At 50.5% G+C, this 26,490-nt stretch overlaps 1 protein-coding gene and 1 non-coding gene across 7 annotated transcripts; both read right to left on the bottom strand.

The window, feature by feature from the left end:
* Positions 1-1,178: 1,178 nt before the first annotated feature.
* MED24 (mediator complex subunit 24) lies at positions 1,179-25,191 on the bottom strand. 6 transcript variants are annotated; one of them, XM_055575964.1, is made up of 28 exons: positions 25,139-25,191; positions 24,530-24,718; positions 24,360-24,442; positions 15,590-15,628; positions 15,166-15,239; positions 14,570-14,802; positions 14,371-14,427; positions 12,810-12,921; positions 12,534-12,684; positions 12,115-12,228; positions 11,607-11,654; positions 10,919-11,001; positions 10,526-10,612; positions 10,127-10,238; positions 9,508-9,650; positions 8,955-8,992; positions 8,435-8,517; positions 7,925-8,103; positions 7,700-7,799; positions 7,215-7,390; positions 4,384-4,648; positions 3,947-4,128; positions 3,690-3,780; positions 3,288-3,387; positions 2,308-2,388; positions 1,889-2,037; positions 1,644-1,730; positions 1,179-1,491 (listed from the first exon to the last, which is right to left on the bottom strand). In XM_055575964.1, exons 2-28 carry the CDS (start codon positions 24,657-24,659, stop codon positions 1,453-1,455), a joined length of 3,036 nt encoding a protein of 1,011 aa, XP_055431939.1. In that variant the 5' UTR covers positions 24,660-24,718; positions 25,139-25,191; the 3' UTR covers positions 1,179-1,452. The 6 variants fall into 6 exon arrangements, with proteins under 6 accessions (XP_055431939.1, XP_055431938.1, XP_055431936.1 ...); XM_055575963.1 differs by lacking the exon at positions 25,139-25,191 and adding an exon at positions 24,888-25,118; XM_055575961.1 differs by lacking the exon at positions 25,139-25,191 and adding an exon at positions 24,888-25,118 and having other exon boundaries at positions 24,530-24,668.
* LOC129651969 (small nucleolar RNA SNORD124) lies at positions 8,597-8,700 on the bottom strand. Its single transcript, XR_008714458.1, has one exon. It is a non-coding gene; the product is annotated as a small nucleolar RNA SNORD124 (small nucleolar RNA).
* Positions 25,192-26,490: the final 1,299 nt, after the last annotated feature.

Below are 26,490 nucleotides of genomic sequence, written 5' to 3'. Positions count from 1 at the left end.
GCCCGAGGGAGGGAAGAGGAGGTGCGGTCATTCCTTGGCACCCACTTGGTATAGACGCCAGGCCGGGTGCTGGGGCATAGCGGTAATGAGGCAGGCGTGGTCCCTGCCCTCGTGGAGCCACGGCCTAGCGGGTGAACAGGAAGCAGATAGGTCAGCGGTACCGGGAGAGGAGAGTGGGCTGGGGGCGCTCAACAGTCCAGACACAGATGGACATGGGCCTGATGCAAGGGAAGATTTAGTATTCGCTTCAGTCTACCACCTTCCATAAACCTTCACCCTCCTGTGCTCACAGCTGCCCGTAAAGATAGGATTATGAACGGCCTTTTACAGACCAGGGTCAGGGCGACAGCTTGGATCCAACCCCAAATTCCAGGCTCTGCACTTCTCTCCCTCGTTGAGCTCTGCTTCTGACCTGGCAGGGAGCCCACAGCCTGAACTCACATCTGGGGAGAATGGAGGGGCCGCTTCACAGCACAGGTCCGAGGCAAACCTCTCGGCCAAGGACGCACATGTGCTTCTGGGCTGCTGCCAGCAGACCCAGAACACCCAGACAGCCAACCAGTCCCCGGGCCCCCTCCCAAGATTCCCATCCTTGGCTCGAGTCACCTCCCACTCCCCTTCCCCACTGGCTCCTCAGAAGCAGGGTCGGGCTGAGAGGGCTAGAATCCCCAGCTGTGCAGCTCAGGGTGCCCCCCTACCCCTTGGTTGGTCCTGAAGAAGCCAGGGCTTGGAGATGTGTGACACAGGCAAGGAAGGGTTAAACAGAGCTCCTGCCCTCACCCCCGTGGTCCCTCAGCCCGCCTCACCCCTCATCCCCCAAGTCAGTCCTCCTCCGGAGAGGAAGCTCCGGGCCAGTGAGACTCTGGGTGGGGCTTCGAAGGGCTGGGAAACATCAGAACGAACAAGACACCCTACCCCAGCACCAGCGGGGCCTCAGCCAAAACCTCTCCCTTTGCAGAGTAAATCAGACTCTGCGAGCAGGCGGAGGCAGCTGGCAGGTATGAGGAAGGGAAGCTGCTCCTGTGCCCTGCCCTGCCCCTACCGAGTGGACAAACACGGGAAGCTGAGCCCAGCCCTCCCCTGAACTCCTCGCCTGCCTCCTCTACCACCAGACTGCACGGGGCCAAGGAGAAGACAGCGCTCTCCACCCGCGCCAGACACGGGCACCAATGACTATAAAGGGATCCACGAAGCCTTTATTTACAACTGAGAGGAGGCAAACACACCTCATGTAAAAAAATATATATACATATATACACAAACACACACACCCCCCCACACCCGTAAAGCTCCTCGGAGGCAAATCCACTCTTGGAAGGCGACAAGCAGGCGGGTGGGGGTGAGGTGGGGGGTGTTGAAGCGAGCCTGCTCTGAGTGAAGGAAGCCGGCTGCTCATGCACAGAAGGTACTGGCAGCGGGGACAGGAAATTATGAAAGAAACTGGGAGCCGTCTTAGAGATCAGAAGTCAGGACCAGGGGAAGATCTGGAAACTGACCAGGGGAGGCTACGTCATGTGCATGTGAGCAACGATGGCTCATCATTCTGCGCGTTCCCTTCAGAGGAGCGCGGGGCTGGAACCCTCCCGCCAGCCCCCGTGGCCACGCCAAGCCCCTCAGAGGGCGGCGATGGCTTTGGCGGCTACCTGGCGGCCCAGGGGCAGGCTGAGGTCCGTGATGGCCAGAACTACCTTGGGGCTGGACATGGCCGACACCTTCACCAGTTCCGATACCTGTCAGACAGACAGCTGCTGAGCCAGGCGGTGGTGGGCACGATGCCTGGGGGAACAAGCCCTTCCCACTGGCCACTGGACCCTGAGCTCTCCTGAGACTTGCTGACCCGCTCTGAGCTAGACGGGGCCTGGCTGGGCCGGGGGCGGGGGGCACTCACGGTGGTGAAGGGCATGAACTGCAGGATGCTGCCTCGGCTGCCCTGCTCCAGGCAGTCCACACACTCTTCCATGAACCACTGCACGAACTGCGTGTGGGGGCCGGCGGTCCGAGAGCCCAGGATGGAGGAAATGAGCAGGAACAGGTTGGCTATGTGGCAAAGAGGGGGGAAGGAGAAGAATCCCATGAGAAGGGCTTGGGAAGCAGTCAGATTCTGGAAGAAGAAAGAAGTGCCAAGGGTGTCCCCAAAATGGGGACATCAAAGAGAAAAAGTACTTATGAAAGCTGAGGGCGAGCCAGAGGACTCGATGGGGGCCTGGGGGAGACAGGAGAGCTGGCACTCAGGGGAGATGGGCCAGAGGTGAGGAAGGGAATGAGGCAGAGGAGACGAGGTTCAGGAACCGGGGTGGGAGGCCTCACCCAGAACTCGGTTCAGTGGATCTCTCATGTTGACTGTGTGGAGCTGGGAGGCCGACAAGGAGCTGCTCATGGACCGGTCGGCTGTGGGGACAAATGAGGGAGCATAGAGGAAATGGCTTCTTGTAATCAAAACCACTGTCCCAGGGGAAGCTCTCACCCCTCAGGAGTGGAGGGCCCACCCAGAGAAGGTCCTTGGGTCCAGTTACATGGGCCCCAAATACAGACACCGGCACAAGCAGATAAGAGAGAAGAACTAACGTTAGGTCAGCACCACCAGGCACCAAGCTGCAGGCTGTACACAGGTGAAACCGATAAATCCTCACATCTCCATTTTACAGACAAAGAAGCAGAGGCTAAGATTTGCTAATTAACTAGCCAAGAGTCACTAGCCAACTAACTAGCCAAGGGGTCTGTGCGTGGCAGACCCTTCACCTTTCCTCTCCTTAAGCACACTGGTCCCCTAATCCCTCAAGGCCCCAGATAACCCCCAGCCTCAGGAGAAACCTCTGGAAACAGGAAAAACTAAATGCCACAGGAGACCCCTTGGCAGGGAGGCGTGAGGACATCTAGGAAAGCAGGTGGGGGAGGGCTGTTCTCCTGACAGGAAGAGTGGGGAGCAGTCCAGCCCCAGCCCAGGCTGCTCCAGGCCTCAGGGCCCATTTCAGGGGAAGGAAGGTCAGGGCTGAGTCAAGGGCACAGTCTGTGCCTGAGGCAGTGAACTCACTGGGGCCGAGGGGTGGGGAGGGGTCAGCTGTGCACCCTGGGCTGGGCTGGGATCTGGGTAGGAGAGTGCCAACCCTGAGGGAGAGATCACAGCAGCCTCCAGTGTCTCCAGGGTGGGAAACTGAGCAGCCGGAGGGGGCAGAGTGGGGAAAACGCCCACCATGCCCCTTTGGGCCAGCCAGAGGGAGCAGAGAGCCTCTCTGCAGGCGTGAGCTCCCGGAAAGGAAGCGGCCACCTGGCCCTGTCCACACACTCACTGGGACTCGAAAGGATATTTGCATCTTCCTCATTGGAGCTCAGCAGGCGCATCAGCTTCGAGGGCTGCATGTCATCCAAGGGGAAGAGGCTGATGTAATCCTGGGGGGCAGAGGAGTCACGTCACCACCTCTGCACCCTGACATCTCCCAGGATGAGGAAGGTGGCTGGAACTCAGCTGGGAGTCAAGTCCCTACAGGCCACAGGCAGTATCTCCGGAGGGGGACCTTCCCTCTCGCCACCCTCCCACCACCCTAGGGAGAAACCCTCCCACACAGTCACCCAACACAGTGGCCCAGGGGCAGGGGCCATGCCTGGCTGCCTGTGCCCAGGAAGGCGCCTCTTTCAAAGAAAGGCTCAGCATACATATGTGGGCAAGGGAATGGGAAGGGGTGCCCTCATACCTCAATGTCTTCCCGATGTCTCTTCTTTTGGCGGGAGGATGCCTGCCCCTTGTGGGAGGAGTAGGAACTCAGGGCACACCAGACGGCCAGCCTGGTAAAGGGGTCCAGGAGATGGGGGGGAAATCAAAGGGGGCTTCTGTGCCCGCTGACCAGGCCCCACCCGACAGGGCTTCCCCACAGTCCAGCTTCCGGGGTGGGGCCCAGGTGGGGCGCCCAACACCGGGCTGGGGGACTGGAGGCTCCACACGGAACCCTACTTGGCGAGAGCGGTGCCAGGGGGGTCCATGAGGCTGTGCCACTTGGAAGAGTCAGTGAGCAGGCCTGGCAGGATGTGGCCCAGCAGGACCAGGGTCACCTGCTGCATGTCCAGACAGAAGATGGAGTACAGCAACTCCACTGCCCGCAGTGTGTGCTCCTTCCGTGTCTCCTTCAACAGCTCCTGGGGGGCAGGGGAGGGGGACCCAGGAGCTGAGGGCCCACAACACAGGGTAATGACATCCCACAGCTCCCCTCAGAGCCCAGGAGTGCCCCAGGCGAGGACTGGCCTCTGGAGCCCAAGGAACCTTCTCGAGCTGGGATTCGCCAGGCTGGGGGTTGGGGAGCCAGACAACCAGACCTAGCTCAGTCCCATCAGGCCTGTCTCTGGCAGTCTGAGGATGCCTGCTCCCACAGCCCACCCCCAGCACTCCCGTACCTTAATCAGATTGTTGCAGAACCAGTAGACACCACCCATGTGCAGCAGGGTGTCAAAGATGTGGATGGAGCGGCTGTCCACCCATCCCTTCTCCAGCACCTTAGCAAATATGTCCGTCAGCACCTCCTTGATGGGCCGCTTGGGGGGCAGCAGGTTCCAGTAGGGCATGGTGTCCATGCCCGTGGAGGGGAACTTAATCTGCGTGGCGGTCTGCTGCAGCACGTCGGCACACATGTGCTCCAGGATGGAGCTCATGATCACCACCCTGCGGGGGAGGGAGAGAGGGCCAGCGGTGCAGGTTCAACAGCCAGGGTGAGAGTCGGGGCGGAAACATCCAGGCCCCACTCCTCCCAGGATAGGGTTACGGAACCACGAACCGGGGAATCAGCCCCATTCTGTGCTGAGGGAGGGAGGGGACAAGAGGAAGTTGCAAACCCCGAGCAGATGTGACCCCACCAGCCCTGTGCCAGCACCGAGCCTATGGGGGGTCGGTGGGGCACTTGCCTCTCAGGTCATTTCAGCAACATATTCATCCTTTTTCTCTCTCAGTCTCTCCCTCCAATTTCCCCCACCCTCCAGGCCCAGGCCTGCCAATCCTCTGGCGTCAATATTGATAAATACAATCACTTCCCTCGGCTGAGTGCTTGAGGGGGGTTCCCCACCCGGCCTTGGCTTCCTCCCAGAGTAAACTGTTACTTCCAGGACAGGGGCCCAAGGGCTGCCCCACAAGACTCTTCCCGGCCCTTGGTAGCCGGGCAAATATAAGTACATCCAGGAATTTCCTCATGACAGGAGTCCCTGATGGTGAATGCAGGCCTGGGCCTGAGAGCTAACTGTTCAGGGAACACTGCGTGGCTCTGGGAAAGTCACCATGACTTTCGTGGCCACTTTTCCCACCTGCAGGATGGAGCCACAGATTTCCCAGACAGCAGTGAGGGTGCTCAGAATTAATTATATCAAAGAAAACAGCCCCTGATTTGTGGGAGGAGGATGAGGAAGGAGGGGAGGAACAGAGAAGGAGGCAGGGGAAAAGACCCTCCAGATCTCATGTCAGCTGTGTTTCCATTTTTTCCCCTAAAAGACATTCTGATGGCTACCTTGTGGGTCATCACTCATAACTTAAGGTTTGGTGTAAGCCCACATTCGTAGCAGCACTAGTCACAACAGCCAAGAAGTGGAAGAAACCCACGTGTTCATCAGATGAGGAACAGATAAGCAAAATACAACATATACATACAATGGAATGTCATCCAGCCTTAAAAAAGCAAGCAAGTCCTGACACGTGCCATGATGTGGCTGAACTTTGAGGAACATTACACAAAGTGAGATATGCCCGCCACCAAAAGGTAAACATGATATGATTCCACTTACATGGGGGATCTAAAGTAGTCAAATGCACAGAAACAGAAGCTAGGATGGTGGCTGCCAGGTGCTTGGGGAAGGACAGGAAGGGGTGGTGTGTAATGGGTCCAGGTGCTTGGGGAAGGACAGGAAGGGGTGGTGTGTAATGGGTCCAGGGGCTGGGGGAAGGACAGGAAGGGGTGTTGTTGGTCCAGGCTCAGAGTTACAAGATGAAAGCATTCTAGAGATGTTTCTCAACAATGTGAATATACTTAACACACTACTGAACCGTACCGCTGGACCTGGTGGTACAGTGGAGAATCCACCCACCAGTACAGGGGACACAGGTTCGATCCTTGGGCTGGGAAGATTCCACATGTCTCAGCGTAAGAAAGCCTGTGCGCCACAGCTACTGAAGCCTTACAGACTCTAGGGCCTGAGAGTCACAACTGAGCCCACACGCCCTTCATAGTCCGCACTCCACAACGAGTGGCCACCACGATGAGAAGTCCATGCACTACAATGAAGAGTAGTCCCAGCTCACCACAACTAGAGAAAGCCCATGTGCAGCAACAAAGGCTCAGCAGAGTCACAAAAAAATAAAAATGAGCTGTTATCTTAAAAATGGCTAAGGTGGTAAATTTTAGATTATGTATTTTTTTACCACAATGTTTTAAAAAAGCTTACTGGATGAGTAAACAAACACACACCCCTTGAACTCAACATAGCTGAAGTTGCTAGTGAGGTCTTTCAAGTCTCTGAAAAGTCCAGGGAAGAAAAAGTCACAGAAGATGGGGGTGGGGGCAGGGTAGGGAGGCGGTGGACAGGCCCACAGCCTGTACACTATAGAGGGGCTCTACAGCTCCTAGAGAGGGACAGAGCTAAGACAAGCCCTGTTCCCACCAGCGAGTCCCCTGGCACTCAAGCTCGCTGAGGGCAGGAATCCTGGCCGTTTGGGGTTTGGAGTTCGGCACACACACAGCAGATGCTGGATTATAAACACAGATGCTGGATTATAAACACGCCCAGCATGAAGACACACACGAGCACTGCTGAGTCAGTGAGTGAAGATGTGATTGAGAACGTGAGTGAGCAGGCGAGTGGAATGTCTGGGGAGGTATGAGCAGAGGCGGAACTTCCCTGCTGGTGCAGTGGTTAAGAATCCACCCGCCAGTGCAGGGGACACGGGTTTGATCCCTAGTGTAGGGAGATTCCACATGTCATGAGAGACTAAGCCCGTGCGTGCCACAAGAGAAGCTACTGAGGTGAGAAGCCCTCAAACCACAACTAGAGAGTGGCGCCTGCTCGCCGCCACTAGAGAAAGCCTGTGCACCTCAACGAAGACCCAATTTATCTAGTGTAGCCTAAATCAATAAAAAAATGATTTTTCAAAAGAGGGAGAGAGAAGAGGAGGAAGAGTGGTTACTGGAGGGGCTGACTTCTCACAACAGACCTGCAGAGTTCAAGAAGGGAGGGGACAGGCCACTGACCTCTCGTTGTAGAACTGCAGGGTGTTCTCGCTGTACAGTGGCCCTGCCAGCTGGCGGATCATCTGCAGCGACTTCTCACGCTCGTCCAGTCCCAGCATCCGCACGTGGGCCACGAGCCAAGCCACAGCGCACACTGCCAGACTGCATACCTTCCCCTTGATATTATCTGTGATTTTCTGGGCGAGGGAAAAAGAGTGACTGGGGCCTCTCGCCCCCTCCCTGGCCATCACTTGCCCCGGCCTCCGTGAACAACTCAGCAGAGCAGTGGGGTCTGGGGCCACGTCCACGCCTCTTTTCACCACAAGTTTGATTTCCCTAAAGTCACCTGGTGAGAGGGGGTAGCTAAGACTATGACTACAGGGGAGGCCAATGCCCACACACAGGCTCCTGGAGGAAGGGTCGTTTTGTTTTTATGAGATGTAGCAAACTATTAAAGACTGGCTGTGCCTTAGGGAAGAGGGAAGGCTGCTGAAAAGGGGGGCTACCTGGATGGACTCGAAGGCTAGCACCCCATTCTCCCAGGCGTTGAGGATTTCCAGGATGGCTGCTGAAATGTTGAGACAAGCTTCGTGCCACTTCATCTGCCTACATGGGGGTGGGGGCAGGAGAAAACATCACCATGGGGCAGGGGGTGGGCGTGAGCTGGGCTGAGGGAGAGGGTCCAAGCCTGCCCCCACCAGCACCCAGGGAGCAGGCGCCCAGCCACTGACACGAGCTTTATCTCTGAGGAGTTGTTGAGCAGAGCCACCAGGGACTCCACTTTGGTGGAGTCAGGCCGGAAGCAAGGGTGATCGGGGTTCAGGATTTTGCCCTCCTCGGGCATGCACGTCTGCATCCAGGTCTCAAAGAAGAACACCTCCCCTCCTGTGTTCGACTCGGACAGGATCACCTGAGAAAGGAGGGGTGGGGGCGCAGCAGCGCCTCGTGGACCTCGTGTCCTGCCCACTGGCCTCCCCTTTCCCAGCCTAAGGAACCGGGGACTAACTGGTCTAAGGGAGGAAGACAGGGGCTCTGCTGCCACCTGGTGGTGCATGTGGCACTCAGGCCATGACAAGGGAGCATCTACTGACTCGGGGCGCTGGCACCTGATTTCTGCCACCAGAACTAACTGGCCTGGGACACAGACAGGGGGCAGGGGTGAGGTGGGAAAAGTTATTGGTTGTTTATGTTTCCTTTGTATCCACTTGGTGCCCCAATCCTGACCGCTCCCCCTCACTCACCTCTGAGCCATAGGTCTGGGCCACGTGGCACAGCATGAGGAAGGAGATGTCAAAGAGCAAGGCTCGAACCGAGGCCGCCTTGGCTGTGAAGGATGAGAAGGCTGACCCCGTGGCCTCAGGCACGGGCCCGAAGGCCTTGGCTGGGTTGCCAGGGGCTCAGGAACTACTTCAAGGAAGGTCAGGGAACGAGTGGCTCCTTCAAAGCTCTGAGGCTCAGAATCCTTTTCTTGAGTTTCAATTGGAACATCATCCCTTCCTTGGAACCAAAGACTCCTAAACCCTCCTTCCCCCACAACACCTGACCAAATCATTATGCTGATGGAGAGAGATAGACGGTGGTCTGGGAAGAATGTTTTTCCCAGCATGACCCTCTTTTGAGGCTCCCCAAAAGCTCCAGCCATCCCCAGGGGAGCACACAGCCTCCCCAGGATGAGCAAAGGCTTCCTCTTCCTCCCCTGTTCTCTCCCCCTGCACCCCTCCTTCGGCGCCCCTGGGTCTGCAGTGTGCAGAGCTGACTTACTGCTCTCTTCGCTGCGGTGTGTCGTGAATTCGTTCAAACTGTGGAAGGAATGGAGACAGGTGGCATCAACCAGGGCGAGGGCTGAGCAGAGGCTGGGGTCGGGGGCTCTGCCCACTCAGAGGCGATCACTGGAGTCTGAATTGTGGGTTCAACTTAAAAGGAACACCACTGCTACAGAGACAAGAACTCTTTCTATTTTTAAAAGATTCCAAGCCCTAGAGAACTGCTTGCTGAATGGAGCCATGTTCTATACATCAAATTCCAGGTCAATCCAAAAGGTCAGCAGAATGTGAGAGCTCCTTATTATTAAGTGGGTATGAAAGCCATCTCTCCCCATCACTGTTCAACACCTCGAGGCCTCACGAAACACCTCCTCTGCACCAGCCTTGGCTGAAAAGCAAAACACTCTTCACTTCAGAAAACCAGCCCTTCCCCAGTCTCCGGCTAGGATGCTCTCTGCCCTGGCATCTCTGGGGAGACCTTGCCCTTCTTCTGCCCTCTCCTCCTTTGGACATGCCTCCCAGACCCTGGTCAGGGGCTCGACCTTCCTTACTTGATGAATTTCCGGGCGAAAGACTTCAGCTTTCCAGTGGCAGCGGCAGCAGCCAGCAATAAGTCCAGGCTCTTCCCAGACAGCATGTGGCCCAGGACACCCAGCAGCCCCTCCGGGGACTTGGAGTGGTCTGCATCCATCGTCTGGGGACGAGACAGGACACTGGTCCTGGAGAACACTGAACTTCCCAGATGCAGCCTAGCCACAGTTTCTTTCTCTGCCTGTCTCCATTCTATGGGAGACCACGACCTGCAATTTACCCTACAACTGACTCCAAGCTGGAAATCTGTTCCTTGAATCCTCTGCTCTCAGATCCACCCTTCTCAACTAGACTGGGGTGAGGGCAGTGGGGTCAGTGTGAGCCAGACTGGGGTCTCTCTGCTGGGAGACTCGGCACTGTTTCCACATAAGCAAGCAAAGCACCCACCACAGCGCCAGGCTGACTGGCGATGCTCAACACACACTCGTTTCCAGGACACTTCCCTCACCTTCCTCCTTTCTCAGCTTCCAAAGAAAATAGAAGAGAGAGAGGTCTGGGGCCTGCTTATTCATCTGGCAGTAGAGGGAACCTGGAAAGAGGGAAGGGCTGACCCTGGTGGCCAGGGATGGGCGAGCTCACTTTCAGGATGTTGGTGACTGTGGGCTCCGCGCGGAGGATCAGCCCGGGGTTGGGCTGGATGTTGGCATTTTCGTCTGACTTCAGCTGAGGGGCGTGCTCCCGATCTGCTTTGCTGTAGCCAGGACCAGTTGGTCCAGAGAAGGTAAGAGGAACAGAGATAATTCCTGACACATACCCTAGTCCAGTTCAGAAGCAAAGGAGGATGAGAGTTAAAACCCTAACAGTGCAAAACCCTGGTCTGCAGAAATCAGTGTCTCTTGTCCCTGGCAACCCTTGGCATGGTTCCTGTCACCCACACTCAAACTCTAGACAGGAAAGAAAAGGCACCCAGTGGCCCAGGCTGGACACTAGGCGGGTGGTCAAGGGGCCCTTGGGCCAGCCCAGGGAGTTCCCACTTACCGCTTGGCCATGAGGTTGTTCATACTGGCCTCAGACAGAAGGCCCTGCTTGCTACATTCTTGCAGTAGGAAATTTGTACAGTCACAGCTGTGAGGGAAAAAGACCATGGGGGATGGGATACAACATCCCTGGGGCATGCTGCAGGGATTACTGGGCAGCGGGGGTGGGAAATGAGGCCCTGCCAGACATCCTCCTTTGTTTAGGAGGACGAACACTGTGAGCGCCTGAGGGAAGGCAGAGGGGCTCGGGCACTCAGCAACCACGGAGTGGCTGCCTCCTGCCCCTGCCAAGGGCAGCAAACAAGCAGACGGTCCCCTGGCACTGACGGGCACAAAGGGCAGGGGGAGAGCCAGAACTCCTTCCAGTAGAGCCAGGTGAGCGGGGGCCTCGTACTTGCAGCGCTGGTCGGCTTTGTCCAGCAACGGTGTGAGCTTCAGCAGGAACTCGAAAGCTGTATTGACATCCTCAGTAAAGTCCTGCCAGAGTAAAGTAAAGCCAGAGATCGCCACCTGGCTTCCAGGCCCTCCGTTCCACCCACGGCCTGCACTGTAGGCTCACAAGGACACACTGCTGGGTACAGTAGCCAATAAGTCGGCTGTGGCCACCACTGGCTTCCAGTGACCGAACGGGAATAGTATGGGGCGTCAGTGTCCTGCGCCCTGGCCCTGGGACTCCGGCCCCAGGCATTTCGGGCACCCTCGCCTCCAGCGCGGCCTGGCTGCCTTCTGTGTGTGGATGCACAGAAGCTCAGGGAAGGCCCCGCCTCCAGCCTGCCTCCTCACAAGAATGCACTGCTGCCCAGCTCGGGCCCTGCGACCCTTCCCTGGCCCTTTTCTCAGAGCTGAACCAAGGATTCACCTGTTCCCATGCCCACTCCCCATTTCTTTTTTTTTCTTATTTGATTGCGCCAGGTCTTACATGCAGCACATGGGATCTTTAGTGGTGCATGCAAACTCTTAGTTACAGCACATGGATCTAGTTCCCTGACCGGGGACTGAACCTGGGTCCCCTGCATTGGAAGTGTGGAATCTCACCTGCTGGACAACCAGGGAAGTTCCACCATCTCATTTCTTTAACTCACCTTGTCCCCATGGGAGTATTTCTTCAACTTCACCAAAACCTGTGGAATCTGGAGGGTGAGGCGGGAGAAAAACAGGAAGCTCAATCTCCTCTCTCTCTCACCCAGAACGAAAGGCACACTCCCTCAGTCCCCCTGCTCTGGGTGGAGACAGGGCCGCTCCTGCCCTGGGAGTGACAGCATTCTAAGAGCCAGATCAGACATGCCAGCGCTCAGCCTCAGAACCTGGGAGCCTCGCTTCCACGGCTCAATGAGGAAGTACCCTTTGTGAGAGTGGGCTCCCAGAGCTGCCCCATGCTAACCTGAGGACTGCTCTCATGGCACCTGTGTGCCAAGACACAGAAGAGGCCTGCCAAGCGGGCAGAAGAGCCTTGGGGCTTTTGGACAATGGGGACCTGGCAAGCTAGGGATGAAGCTGGAGGGGAGAAACCTGGGGCAAAGGTCCAGGGGGTTGCCGACCCTCCTGAGAACCATCCCAACACTGGCTCTATGGCTTCCATAGCCCAGGTACCTTGAGGAAGGTGAAAGCTGTCCACTTGAGCTCCCCTGTGCCCTCAGGAGACTCAATGAGCCCCACAAAGCAGGCTTTCCAGATCTCCAGAACGAAGAGCGGGGTGGGGATATGCTGTGGGAAGACCCAAGGGTGAGGAAGAAGAGGGTGCCCATCCCACTCCAGTCTCCTGACCCTTGGGGATCCGGCAGGTCAGAGCCAGGCAGCATAGGCACCTCCCTGACTCCTGAGTGAGAGCCAGGGACAGCAGGTGAGATGGCAGAGCCATTCCACCGGACAGAACCACCACGATGGGGATCCATGATCTGCCACAAAGCAGGAGAAACCCTGTATCTCCCAGAGAAGACCAGAAGACTCCTTCCTCCTGCCCGCCATGGCCAGCCCGCTGTGGGGACAGAGAACCCACCCCGGCCTCCCACCTGCATGCGTTTCACCATCATCAGCTGCTCCACCAGGGGCTGCGTCTCGCCAGTCAAGTTCATGGTGCCCTCGAGCAGGACCACCGCGTGGACTGTGGGGAAGCCAGTCTTGTGCAGCTGCTCAGAGTGCACGGACAGCATGGTGGGGATGCTGAGGGGACAGAGTGCAGGGGGCGCGGTGAGGGCAGAGGGGTGGGGGCCAGGGGCCACATCTGCCCTCCCACCCCGAAGGCCTTCCCTCCCTCCCTTCCCCAGGGTCACCCCAAGCACGGGTACCTCCTAATGAGCGTGCCACACTGCTCAGCCTGGCCCCGGAGCTGGGGGTTGCTGAGATTGGCCAGGATCTCTCCAAGCTTCAAGAGACAATGCTCGATGGCCGTCCAGGAGGCTGGCAGAGAGAAGGAAATGCGGAGGAGGATGGGAACCCGAGGAGAGGGAGAGACTGGCCCCAAACCCCAGGGCCCACAGAACCACGTGGGGAGGCTTCCCCTAAGGATGGCATGGAGGCTGGGAACCTGAGGGCAGCATGCACTGTTTCCAGAAGGGGGGTGAGCACTAATGATGAAATCACTAGAAATGATTCCCAGAGGCCCGACTTCTAGGGGTCACCCGCAGCTGACTTCAGAGACTAGGCACGACAGAACACAGGCAGTGACGGAGAGAGGCCCAGTGGGCTTGGAGTCCAGTGGCCGGAACAAGAAGGTGACCCTGAGTCATTTCAAGAGTGGGCCAGCCTTGCAAGTGGCTACTGCTCTCCACCCCAGTCAAGCTGGATTCCTAAACAGCCTCTGTGTTCAGCCACTCCCTATCTGGGCCTTTGCTCTCGCTGGGCCCCTCCGAAAAGCCCCTCCACTCACCTCTGCCTCTCACACTCTCACTACCCTTTAAGTCACTGTTCAAGCCCCAGCTCCTTTAACAACTTACCCAACTGGTCCAACCCACTGATCTCCTACTCCTAAATGCCTGAACTCATGGTCTACACTGTATAGTTTAGCTCTTAATTGTAAGTCATTTATCCTAGTTAACACTTCCAGAGGGTCAAATGATGAATAATGGCACCAACTAGCCCATTAACCTCCATGTAGCATAGCGGGGAAAAAAAGAAGAAAAAGATAAGACCTGAGAGCCAATAAAATTAAGTCAAAAATTCATTCATTTTTCAGCCAGTAAACATTCATCAAGTGCTCAAGATAGATAAGAAACCGTCCACAGAGCCCATTTTTTCATAGTGATCATCTTTCTGGACTTCTCACAGGCAGTAAACCGTATTTTCAGAAGTGATAAATACACGAATCCTAGAACTCGTTCTACAACCAGGTCCTAAAGATCTATCTGGGTGTAAACCATTCCAGCACTCTTATTACAAAGAACAAGAGTTCCTTCCGTGATCCCAAGCCTCATCAGCAAGACTGTGGTCTCTGGGCCCCATGTCCAGCAATACCCGTCTTCCCTCCCACCAGGTGATCTGTCTGATCCCCAAGCTCTGGAGGGTTCCAGGATTTAATATCTGCACTTGAGTTGAGAGGCAAATGGCACAACAGGCCCGACAGCAGACTGGTACTGCATTTAAAGGGATCTTTTAGGCAACACTCAAACACAAACGTCATTTGCTTTCAGAGGATGAGTACAAACACATGGAGACAAACACAAGGATGGATGGTGTGCTTGTCTTGTCTGCTCATTTTTTCCCATGTATACTAGACACTAGCCTTGCTCCCCACTAGCAGGTAGGCTCGTCGAGGGCAGGGACCCTGCCACATGCTCCTTTGGTAGCCCCCCACCCCCCACCCCCAGCACCTGGCACAGTGCTGGGCATACAATAATGCTCAGTAAATACCTGTTGGTTGATTGGCTCGGGTGCCACCCTGCCCAAGTCCCTGGGATGTATGCAATGCTTATGGGGAGAAAAAAAAGGAAGTGGGATGATTTCAGATCCTCCTGGAAAAAAGTGGGATGGCATCCTGCCTCTCCCCTCTCAATTAAAGACCCGGCTATGGGAGTGATGGCGGGTGGGGCTCAAGGAACCAGGGACATACAGGCCTCCTCCAGTTTGGCGATATGGAGCAGGGCCCGGTTCTTGGTGCTGCTGAGAGTCTTCTCCAAGCGTTGCAGGCACATAGCAAGCTGCTTCTCTCCGGCCGCTGGGGTGCCAGCCTCCAGCCCCTCCCGGAGCCGCTCTGCAGAGGCTGCAGTACAGCGAAGCAGCCAGTGGAGGGCGCTGAGCAGGGCCCGGCACAGCCCGATGCACTCCTCCGCTTTGCCGTGACAGCTACCAGGAAAGGATGCAAAATCTGTCTCCGCTCCAAAGGCTGAAATCCGACCCACACCCATGTTCCCCAGAGTGCCTGACCCTCCCTTACTAGGGAAGAGACTTGGGAAGCTAGCAAAGTCCTGGGGAAGACTGCCCTGTCGGCCTCCACCGGATAAGATTTCAAATGAGCTACTCCAAATAGAGCAGAGGCATTAGCCCTAAGAGAGTAAGTAGAAAAAGATGGGGATGGGTGGGTGCAGAAGAGCAAGCGGGGGACAAGTGTGGGAACCCACAGAGATGGTTTGAGCCTGCATGCCAGGAGCTTCTCCTTTACACTCAGATAATGCTGGAAGGTTGCAAGCCCCTCGCTCCTGCCATTACCTCAGTCGGTCACAAAACATGTCCATGATATCCAACAAAGCCTGGACACACAGGTCCCGGGAAAAGTCATCGAACTGTGGAGAGAACAGAGGCGATGCGATAAGAGTGTCCTGGCCACCCCACCTCCCTGTCTCCCACGAGGCAGCTGGCACCTTCAGGAGCCCCACTCATCTTTCCTCCAACCCCAAGATTCACACTCGACATCCTTTCAGTGTTGGAAATTGGCTCCTAGTTGCCAGCCCCCACTTGCCATGATCCCCCACTCTCTAATGGGAGGCGGCCATGCCAGCCAGAGGTACGCATGCTCATGGTCCAGGCCCAGAGGTCATGTGATCAGAGCAGTCAAGGAGGTGGGGCCCCATATACCACCACCATATCTCTGTCCCCTGCCCCCCACCCAGGCTGTGAGCGGCTGTGGTCGTACCTTACTGATAGCTGTGAGAACGGAGGAGTAGGACACCATCTGGAGGGAAAGAAGAAAGATAAAGTTCAAACAACTGGTGTGTGCAATCGAGAGGAACAAACATTGACACTTAAAGTTGCTGCAGCTATCTGAAAATCTCAACCCCTTCAAGAGGCCTTCCACAAGCCCCAAAGACAGGCAGTAACACCAGGCACTGTGCCCATCCCTGCTTCTGTCAAACTCACTGTGACTGACAGCACCAGCATAAATGGGGGGATCGTTTGGGGGAGTCAAAGGGGCCGTGTTTCATGCCCACCTGCCACTCACTGTTCACCACTCAGTTCAAGGTCTGATTGCTGGTGGGCAGAAGAATGGAAACACGTGAGGTCATGATACTGCTATAACTCCTACCAAGAGTGATTTTATTTGGACAAGAACTGGAGACATACAAACTGGTCCCTCAATGAACAGGTAGCATTTACACTTTGAAATTGGTAGTGAATTTCATTATACACACTCATTCTCTAGGACGCCTCTGGGACATCAGAGCTGAAACCCTCCCTTCAGTGCTCTAAGCAATCCCCTTAGACCCGTCATGACACCGTGGACACCTGCTGCCCCACCAAACTAGAAGCTCCTTGAAGACAGTCTACATGTCTTCATTCTACAATGTCTGCAGAATGAATAAGTAAAGATACACTCTCAGAGCAGTATTTCCCAAAGTAGCTTCCAAAGCCACACTGTCCAATAGGGAAGCTACCAGCCAGCCACACATGGCTGTTTAAATTAGTTAAATAACATTACAGATGCAATTCCTTAGTCATACTAGCCTCATTTCAGGTGCTCATCAGCCACATGGGGCTAGTGGCTACTGTACTGGACAGTGCAGATATAGAACATTTTTTTAGTATTTTTATTTATTTATTTGGCTGCACTCGGTAGAATATTTTTATCATTGTAGAAAGTTCTACTGGGAGATGTTGCTCCAAAGGGTCCTCAAGATGTTAAGAAATTTTATACATCTACACACAGAGCTTGTGTGTAATATGAGTTTGAGAAACTCTGAAATAAACACACAAAGAGCTATCTTTAAATAAAGTAAAGGGTTCTTTCAGTAAAGAGCTTTCTTTAGGACTCCTCTTACCCATTAGTGTAACTTGTACACAATGAAAATCTCTAAGATCACTGGAGGTGAGGCAAGCAATACTTTTCCAACTTATTTGACCAAGGAATCTCATTTAACATAACTGCAAGGCATGTTTTGCAAAATGCCACCTGAACAGTGAGCTCCCTGAGAATAGAAACAGTGTTAAAATTTATGTTTCCCCAGAACTTAGCCCAAGGACTATCACATAGTAGGTCCTCAGGAAGTTTTTACTGCTTTCAATTGACGAATTCTAGTAACTAGCATTCTAAAAAAACTTTCACCTTAACACAATTTTCTATTAGTAAAACCTACTTATCACCATTATAAGATCGGAGACGTAGTTCAAAAGAAATAATCTGGCCTGAATGAAACCAAATTTTACCGACAGCTTTTAAGTTGTCGTATTTTTAAAAAAATAATTATAGCATGCTAATCAAATATGAATAAGACTACAGAAAATAGTTCCAACTCTACACTCAAAATCAGTAGCAAAATATATCAAAATAAAAAGCAGAATACAATGATAGAAACTGTCAGGCTAATCACCTGCCTCATAGAAGAAGAGAAATTTCCAAAGATTTAAAAGAAAGCTAAGTCACCCTCAGTGACTCAGTATGGTGAATTTTACATGCTTGGCAATGCCTTCCATGTATAATTTCTCCATCACGTGAACAGGCTGCTCCCCGTTCAGACATTTTTTAACCAGTGTTCTTGGATAAAGAGGAGCAAAACACACAGAAGACTTAAGCACACAAATGGGTGTTTAGTGCCACTCTCAGCGGGTCATGCCGTGAAGCCACAGTTGGTGTCTGACGGTGGCCAGAGAGTTGGGAGCCTGCCTGGGCAGGATGACTGTAACGTTCCAGGCGAGCGTGTGTTTATTTATAACTGATGTCCCCATAGCAAGAGCTTGGCAGTGAGCTGAACCTTGCTGGATACCGACCTGAAGGGGGAGCTGGACATTCCCACTGGAAACTGACCCCAAACTACAAGAGGAAACTCCCAAATCTGTACGTTTAAGGGATGCCATCAGTTACTATGAATTTATGGTCTCCAAATTGAGAATTCTGTTCGGTCAATTTCTGCTAACAGTATCAAGACAGCCCTGCTACTTCAGAGACCTAAAAATACTTTCCACATGGTGAACTGTTTTTCACAGCAGGACTTATAACCTATCCCAGTCCTAATATATCTATCAACACAGAAGCTCTAACCTACCACCAGCCCCCGAGGCTGGAGCCCATCTACAAGGCCCAGAGCACACCTGGCCAGCCCAGAGGGACCCTGCAGCTGCTCTCTAATCCCCTCTCTCTTCTTCATATTCAACGCCCTCAACTGCTCCTAAGTGCCCTCTACATGCATAGATAGCACTGGACCAAAGAGCCTCTTGACTCTGAGGGGAGAAAAATTACTAATTTTGCACTGCACTTTGTAAGTCAGGGAGGTCTTTCAAATATATTTATTTCTCGCTCACTGGCACTTCAGCCTCCACCCTCTCTTGCCTTTCCCATCAGTTTACATATCTCAAGATTCTTCTATTTTTACAAGAACCTCCCGCAGACCATATACTTCCAATTAACCACCACGCTCTCTTCAGTCATAAGGGTTCTCTACCCTTCCCCTCCCCAGCTTCCGTTCTCAACGTGACCCACTCCAATCACTTCTGTCCTCACCACCACTGCGTGAATCTCTCATTAAGCTCATCAACAAACTTGTTGTCAAACCCCATAGATACTTCTCAGTTCTGATCTCACTGACCTCTCAGCAGCATCTCACACCAGGAAACACCTCCTCATCCTTCCGCCCTCCCTTCCCTGGGCTTTTCTTTTCCTCTTTTTTCTTGGCCACGTTGCACAGCATGTGGGATCTCAGTTCTCCGACTAGGGATCGAACCTGTGCCCCCTGGAATGGAAGCTCAGAATCTTAACCACTGGACCACCAGAGAAGTCCCCCTGGGCTTTTCTTAATATCACACCTTCTTGCTTTCCTTCTTTCCTCACTGGTCCCTTCTTTGCAGATGCCTATGAGGAATTATTTTCCTATGTATGTTCCTGAAATGTGACTAGTTCCTTAGAAATATGGCTTGGGTCACTTCTTTGTTCCCTCTGCACGCTCTTTCTGGGTAAATCTCATCCATGCCCATAGCTTCCATTGTCACCTGTGGCTGACAATTCCTAAACTGCCACTCCAGCATCCACCTCTCCTTTTGCGTCTCCAACATTGATGCTCAACTGCGTACTGAGTGTCTACTCTTGGAGGCACCTTCCATGAAATGAGGCCAGAATCAAATAAGGCATCTCCACCCTCACCTGCAACCAAACCCTGACAATGGTCCTGCTCTTCTCCCACTGTCTCCTGAGATCCCATCAGCCATCTGATATCTGAATCAGAAACTGAGACACTAGCCTTCACTTCTTCCTCTCCTGCACACCCTTCATCCAATTAATCACCAAATCCTCTTAGTACCATTTTCTAAATTGTTCCTGAATTCATCTGTTTTTTTTTTTTTTTCTGCTGCCACTTCTCAAGTTTAAGCCAGTATCATCTTTTACCTAAATCACTGCAACAGCAGAAATCAGGGGCTAGAAAATGACAGCTTGCAAGCTAAATCCGGTTCATCACCTTTTTTTGGTAAATAAAGTTATGTCAGGGCACAGCCTCATCCATTTATTTATATGTCACCAGTATGTGCTTCTGAGCAATAAGGATAGAACAGTGGTAACAGAGACCATACGGCCAGCTAAGCTGAAAGTATTTACTATCTGGTCCTTTACAGGAAAAAAAAAAAAAAAGCCACACTAAACTGTCTTTCTGCCTTCTTCTGTCTTACCTCTCTCCAACTCATTCTTCAAACTACAACTGGAGTGATCTTTCCAAAATTACCCTACGAATTCCCCAAATTCACGAAGTCGAGGAAACTCCAATCAAAATGCAATAGGCTTTTCTAAGAATTTAACTTGATTCTAAAATCTGACTGGAAAAGAAAAATGCCTGAAAACAGCCAAGAAATTTCTGAAAAATAAAACAACTAAGGGAACACTTGCCTAACAAGCATCAAAAATGCTTCAAAGGTATAGTAATTAAAATAGTAAAGCAACAGTCCAAGAAAAGACAAATATGTTAATGAAATATACTAGAATGTCAAGAGATAGACTCTCGTCTATCAGAGAATTTAAGATATAAAAAAGAATGTGTTATTCAATTAAGGCTGTTAAGCTAATTGTCTATCTATTCAGAAAAATAAATAAATTTGGATCTCTTTCTCATATCAGAATAAATTCTAAATGGGTTAAACAAAGTGAAGTCGTGGCAGAAATTAAAGATTATATTTTGATCCTTGGAGTAGGGAAGCCCTTATGAAAGACAAAAGTCATATAGAGAAAAAAAGGCAATTAAATCTGAAAACAAATACATTTTTAAAATTCTAGGGAACTCCCTGGTGGTCCAGGGGTTAGGACTCTCCACTTTCACTGCCAAGGGCCTGGGTTTAACTCCTGTTTGGGGAACTAAGATCCTGCAAGCCACGTGGCACTGCACTCCCGCAAAAAATATGATAAAATTCTGCATGCTAAGAAAGGAAAACAAGTTTAAAAACCGATAGAAAGAAAATTTAAAACATAAATAACAGACAATAATTACAAGATACAACATATTAAAAGACACAAAAATCAGTAAGTAAGAATCCTTCTTGGGGTGATAAAATGGTCTGAGTTGACTGCAGTAACGGTTGCACAATTCTAAATTCACTAAAAATCAGTGAACTGTACACTTTAAATGCATAAAATGTATGGTATGTGATTTATGGGCTTCCCAGGTTTCTCAGTGGTAAAGAATTTGCCTGCTAAACAGGAGATGCAGGTTTGAACCCTGGGTCAGGAAGGTTCCCTGGAGAAGGAAATGGCAACCCACTCTAGTCTTCTTGCCCGTGAAATCCCATGGACCGAGGAGCCTGGTGGGCTACAGTTCATGGGGTTGTAAAGAGTCAAATACGACTAAAGCGACTTACCACTTACGTACACACACAAAATTGTTACTTAAAAAATACAGAAAACAAACTAATGATAAAAAACTGGGCAAATGAAATTCATAACTAATTCACAGAATATATACAAAGAGCCAGTAAGCATTTGAAAAAATACACTCATCATCACAATCGTGGAAATACATCTTATAATATGTTGTAATTTTTTGTTTCTCTGGAAAAAAAAATGTTAAAAGATTCAACACTGGAAAAGGTGTGGAGAAATACTCTCAAGCACTAGGGAGCAGGTGTAAACTGAGAGAATCATCTTTTGAGGGCAATTTGCAGGATCTATTATAATTTAACACATGCGCACTCTTCAAACCAGCAATTCCATTTCTGTTTATCTATTCTAGGGAAACAGTGACAGATATGCAGAGAGATTAAGTATAAGAACATACAATGAAAAAAAAGAACATACAATGAAATGCTGATTACAATGGTAAAAAATTTAAAACCACCACCACCTGACCTGCCTCTTGAGAAACCTATATGCAGGTCAGGAAGCAACAGTTAGAACTGGACATGGAACAACAGACTGGTTCCAAATAGGAAAAGGAGTACGTCAAGGCTGTATATTGTCACCCAGCTTATTTAACTTATATGCAGAGTACATCATGAGAAATGCTGGGCTGGAAGAAGCACAAGCTGGAATCAAGACTGCCGGGAGAATTATCAATGACCTCAGATATACAGATGACACCACCCTTACGGCAGAAAGTGAAGAGCAACTAAAAAGCCTCTTGATGAAAGTGAAAGAGGAGAGTGAAAAAGTTGGCTTAAAGCTCAACATTCAGAAAACGAAGATCATGGCATCTGGTCCCATCACTTAATGGCAAATAGATGGGGAATCAGTGGAAACAGTGTCAGACTTTATTTTTCGGGGCTCCAAAATCACTGCAGATGATGACTGCAGCTATGAAATTAAAGGACGCTTACTCCTTGGAAGGAAAGTTATGACCAACCTAGATAGCATATTCAAAAGCAGAGACATTACTTTGCCAACAAAGGTCCGTCTAGTCAAGGCTATGGTTTTTCCAGTGGTCATGTATGGATGTGAGAGTTGGACTGTGAAGAAAGCTGAGCGTGGAAGAATTGATGTTTGAACTGTGGTGTTGGAGAAGACTTTTGAGAGTCCCTTGGACTGCAAGGAGATCCAACCAGTCCATCCTAAAGGAGATCAGTCCTGGGTGTTCATTGGAAGCACTGATGCTAAAGCTGAAACTTCAATACTTTGGCCACCTCATGCGAAGAGTTGACTCACTGGAAAAGACCCTGATGCTGGGAGGGACTGGGGGCAGGAGGAGAAGGGGACGACAGAGGATGAGATGGCTGGATGGCATCACTGACTCAATGGACGTGAGTTTGAGTGAACTCCGGGAGTTGGTGATGGACAGGGAGGCCTGGCGTGCTTCGATTCATGGGGTTGCAAAGAGTCAGACACGACTGAGTGACTGAACTGAACTGAAATTAAGTATATATGGAACAGTACACAGCAGTTAAAAAGAACAAGGTAGGGACTTCCGTGGTGGTCCAGTGGTCAAGAGTCTGCCTTCCAGTGAAGGAGACACAGGTTTGATCCCTGGCTGGGGAACTAAGATCCCACATGCCAAGGGGCAACTAAGCCTGTGAACCACAACTAGAGAGCCTGCAACTGCTGAGTCACGGTGCTCAAGAGCCTGTGCTCTGCAGTTAGAGAAGCCTGAGAGCCAAAACTAGAGAAAGTCAGCATGCCACAATGAAGACCCAGCGCAGCCAGAAAAAACCAAAGTAGATGAATATGTGCTAACATGGAAATGAGACTTGATGCCAAGAGGAAAGAGGAAGCATAAGAACTACGTGCCAACTGAGGAATACTACTCAGCAAATTTAAAAAAGGATGAACTACTGACATATACAATAACATAAAGCTCAACAACATTTATGTTAAAAGAAGACAGAGCATTAAGAGTTAATACTAAATACAAGTTCATTTCTATGAAATCCAAATACAGGCAATATTAATCTATGGGTATAGAAAAAGGTGCTGAAGCTGAAACTCCAATACTTTGGCCACCTGATGCGAAGAACTGACTGATCTGAAAAGACCCTGATGCTGGGAAAGATTAAAGGTGAGAGAAGAAGGGGACGACACAGGATGAGATGGTTGGATGGCATCACCAACTCAATGAACATGAGTTTGAGTAAACTTGGGGAGTTGATGATGGACAGGGAGGCCTGGTGTGCTGCAGTCCATGGGGTCGGAAAGAGTCGGACACGACTGAGTGACTGAACTAAACTGAACTGAATAGAAAACATTTAGTGGTTATAGGAAGATGGACTAGAAAGGGCACAAAGAAACTTTCTGGGAGAATGGAAATGGTCTATCTTATTTTGGATGTTAGTGACACAGGTATACAAAGTTACTAAAACTCAAGGTTAATTAAAAGGGAAGAATATTTTAATAAACCTTTCAGAATATCCACATTTATCTGAAAGAATTATTAAAATATTCTTCCTTTTTCAAACTAAATATCTGATGTGCAAGGCCAGATTTTCTTCAGCTGAAACAGCCTACTGTAACAACTGAATGCAGAAGCAGCTATGAGAATTCAGCTGTAATCTATTAAGCCAGAATTAAAGAGATCTGCAAACATGTAAAACAATGCCACTTTCCTCACTCATTTTGTTTTGGAAAATATGGTTACTTTTTCATTAAAACGTTATGTATACTAATATACAATGGGTTTACTTTTTTGTTACTTTTAAATACATAAGTATTTTTTTAATTTTTTAATTTCTAAAGTGGTAAATACGAATAGATATAATACATATAAACAAAAGCTCTGCAGGAGTCTCAATTTTTAAGAGTATAAAATGTTCTAAGGCCAAAACTGCTATTTTAGCCATTGTTATTGTTTAGTTGCTAGGTGGTGTTCCAACTCTTTTGAGACCCCATAGACTGTAGCCCGCCAGGCTCCTCTGTCCATGGGATTTCCCAGGCAACAATGTTGTAGTGGGTTGCCATTTCCTTCTCCAGAAGATCTTCCTGACCCAGGGTTCGAACCGGTGTCTCTTGCTTTGGCAGGCAGATTATTTACCACTGAGCCACCAGGGAAGCCTACCCTACTCTAGCCATATCACATTATTTTCAATTCCTAAATATCATGTGATGTTTGTCTCCCAACCATTGCATATTCTTCTCTCTCTGCTTTGTGCACTCTCATCAATCTCCTTGGCTAATTCCCACTCAACACTCCAGTCTTGGTTTAAACATCACTTCCTCCCTGGTTGCTCAACCTGGGATTAGGTATCCCTCCCATGTACTCCCATAGTACTCTGTCCTATATCATAATCCCATCTTGTGATTGACTGCTTATTCACATACCTATATTACTCACAATACCTGTGCGCTGGAATTAGACCTTGTTCACAGCTAAATCCCCAGGGCATATGTGAGTATTTATTGATAGAGAAATTAATGTAATATTCATCATAACCAATGGAGTATTATTATTTTCACAAGAAAACTGAGGCTCAGGGAAATGATGTGTTCAAATAAATTCACCTGAAAATTTGAGCTGACAACTGTATTCCAAGCCTTTCACCTTCAAACCCTGCCTGGAATAGATAGAAGAGTTTACCTGGGAACTAATGGCATACTTCAGGTAAGACAGGATGAGAGGATTGGGGGAAGGTCCAATCATGGCCTGCTCCAGGAGTGCTTCTGCAAGGAGAATAACAAAGGAAGACTCAGTGTTACAACATTTCTGGGTTTAGCCCTCCCATCCTTCCTTCCTACTTCACTTAAGACCTGCTAGGTTGAGAATGTCCCAGGTGGCTCCTTTGGGAAAGAATTTCTTCATGTTGACTGCCCACTGGTAGTCACTCCATCGCTCCTTCCAAGCTTGCAAAATGGCTTGCTTCAGGTTCACCACCTTCATGATTTCACTCTGAGGAGACCGGGCCGGTAGCAGTCAGCCTTGAGGTTGGAGAAATCAAGCTAGAGAAAGGGAAAGGGATTCTGAGGAAAAGAACCAGGCGCGGGGATGGGGGATGGAGCGCAGACTTAGATGGAATGGAGTCGATATAGGAAGATTCAAGGGAAGTATAACTAGAAAGGAAAAAAAGGGGAAAGGGGCAAAACAGGGATCCTATTAGGTTATTCCCACCTGAACCATTCTTCTTTAAACAAGCGTAATAAGAAGAGAGTGTCAAAGGTGCTTAATACAAAGAATAAATGGGCAGTAAGGGGTTAAGCCAGTTCCGGTTGCCTAAATATGCCCTTAGCTCTGGCTGCGTCCCTCAGCCACTATTACCCCAAATCCAAATTTCTCCCCACCACTTCCTCCACCCTCCCCAACCCTGAAACTATAATTCCCTATTTCCTTTCCATCCATCACCTCCCCAAATTTAAGCCTACCGGACAATCTAGTTCTAGATCCTAGGTGTCGCCATTTTGGCACTTATAAAAGAGCTAGCTTTCTATTGGCTGACAGTAACAAACATGAACCAATAGGAAGGCAGCGAGGCACCGGTCACACCACTATGTCTTCTGGGAATTGCAGTTCCTTGGACTCAGCTAGCTCGGAAGCTACGAGAAGCTAGTCAGCCCGCATTGTTTCTCTCCTTGAGGGAAAGCCGAGTAGGAGCTGAGGATCTCGGAGACTCAGGAAGCTTAGGGGGAAAGGCTCTCAAAAGGCCTACCGCAATTAAGTTTCTTCCAGTGACATCACTGTGGACCTAGCATTTAAATCAAATTCTGACACCCTTTCATTGCCCGCTAGTTAGTAGGCACAACACGGGTGTGGCATAATTCATCCATAGGTTTTCTCTTTCCTGGCTTTTTTTTTCCTCCGAAACCCCGGATTTCCCAGAGTTCTTTTCCTTTCCACAACTATATTCCAAAGCGACACTGAGTCTCTGTCAGTTGAACACACCTCACCCACCCCTTCACCCTAAAATCTGGCAGTTCTCTCGGAATCTCCTGGCCCAGCCAACTGCTTGACTAAGGGAGACGTAAGGAGGAAACTGAGGTTTAGGAAATCGAAGATAAGAAAAGTCTAGGAACCTGTCACAATCAAGAGGGCCTAAGGAGACATGATGACTAAATGTAACTTGGTATCCTGGATGTGATCCTTAAACAGAAGAACCTTAGACGAAAACTAAACAATCTGAATAAAGCAGGGACTTCAGCTAATAATAATGTATCAATGTCAGTCATTAATTCAGAGAAGGCAATGGCACCCCACTCCAGTACCTCTGGCTTGGAAAATCCCATGGACAGAGAAGCCTGTTAGGCTGCAATCCATGGGGTCGCTAAGAGTCCAACACGACTGAGCTACTTCACTTTCACTTTTCACTTTCATGCATTGGAGAAGGAAATGGCAACCCACTCCAGTGTTCTTGCCTGGAGAATCCCAGGGACGGGGGAGCCTGGTGGGCTGCTGTCTATGGGGTCGCACAGAGTCGCACACGACTGAAGTGACTTATCATAGCATAGTAGTCATTAATTGTAACACCTACCATACTAAGTAAAAGGTTAAAGGGGTAGGGATTGACAGTGAGGTATATAGGAATCCTCTCTATCTTCAATTTTTTTCCTATAAATCTAAAACTAAAATTCTTTTTTAAAAAAATGTTTATTAAAAGCAGTATGATTAGACTTCCCTGGTGGTCCAGTGGTTAAGAATCTGCCTGCCAATGCAGAGGGCACGGTTCTAGCCCTGATCTGGAAAGATTCCACCTGCCAAGGAGCAACTAAGCCCATGGGTC

Source organism: Bubalus kerabau, chromosome 4, assembly GCF_029407905.1.
Source record: "Bubalus kerabau isolate K-KA32 ecotype Philippines breed swamp buffalo chromosome 4, PCC_UOA_SB_1v2, whole genome shotgun sequence".
Taxonomy (NCBI): Eukaryota; Metazoa; Chordata; class Mammalia; order Artiodactyla; family Bovidae; genus Bubalus; species Bubalus kerabau.
The sequence above is the reverse complement of the archived record's forward strand: the minus strand, read 5'-3'. Positions and strand labels throughout refer to the sequence as shown.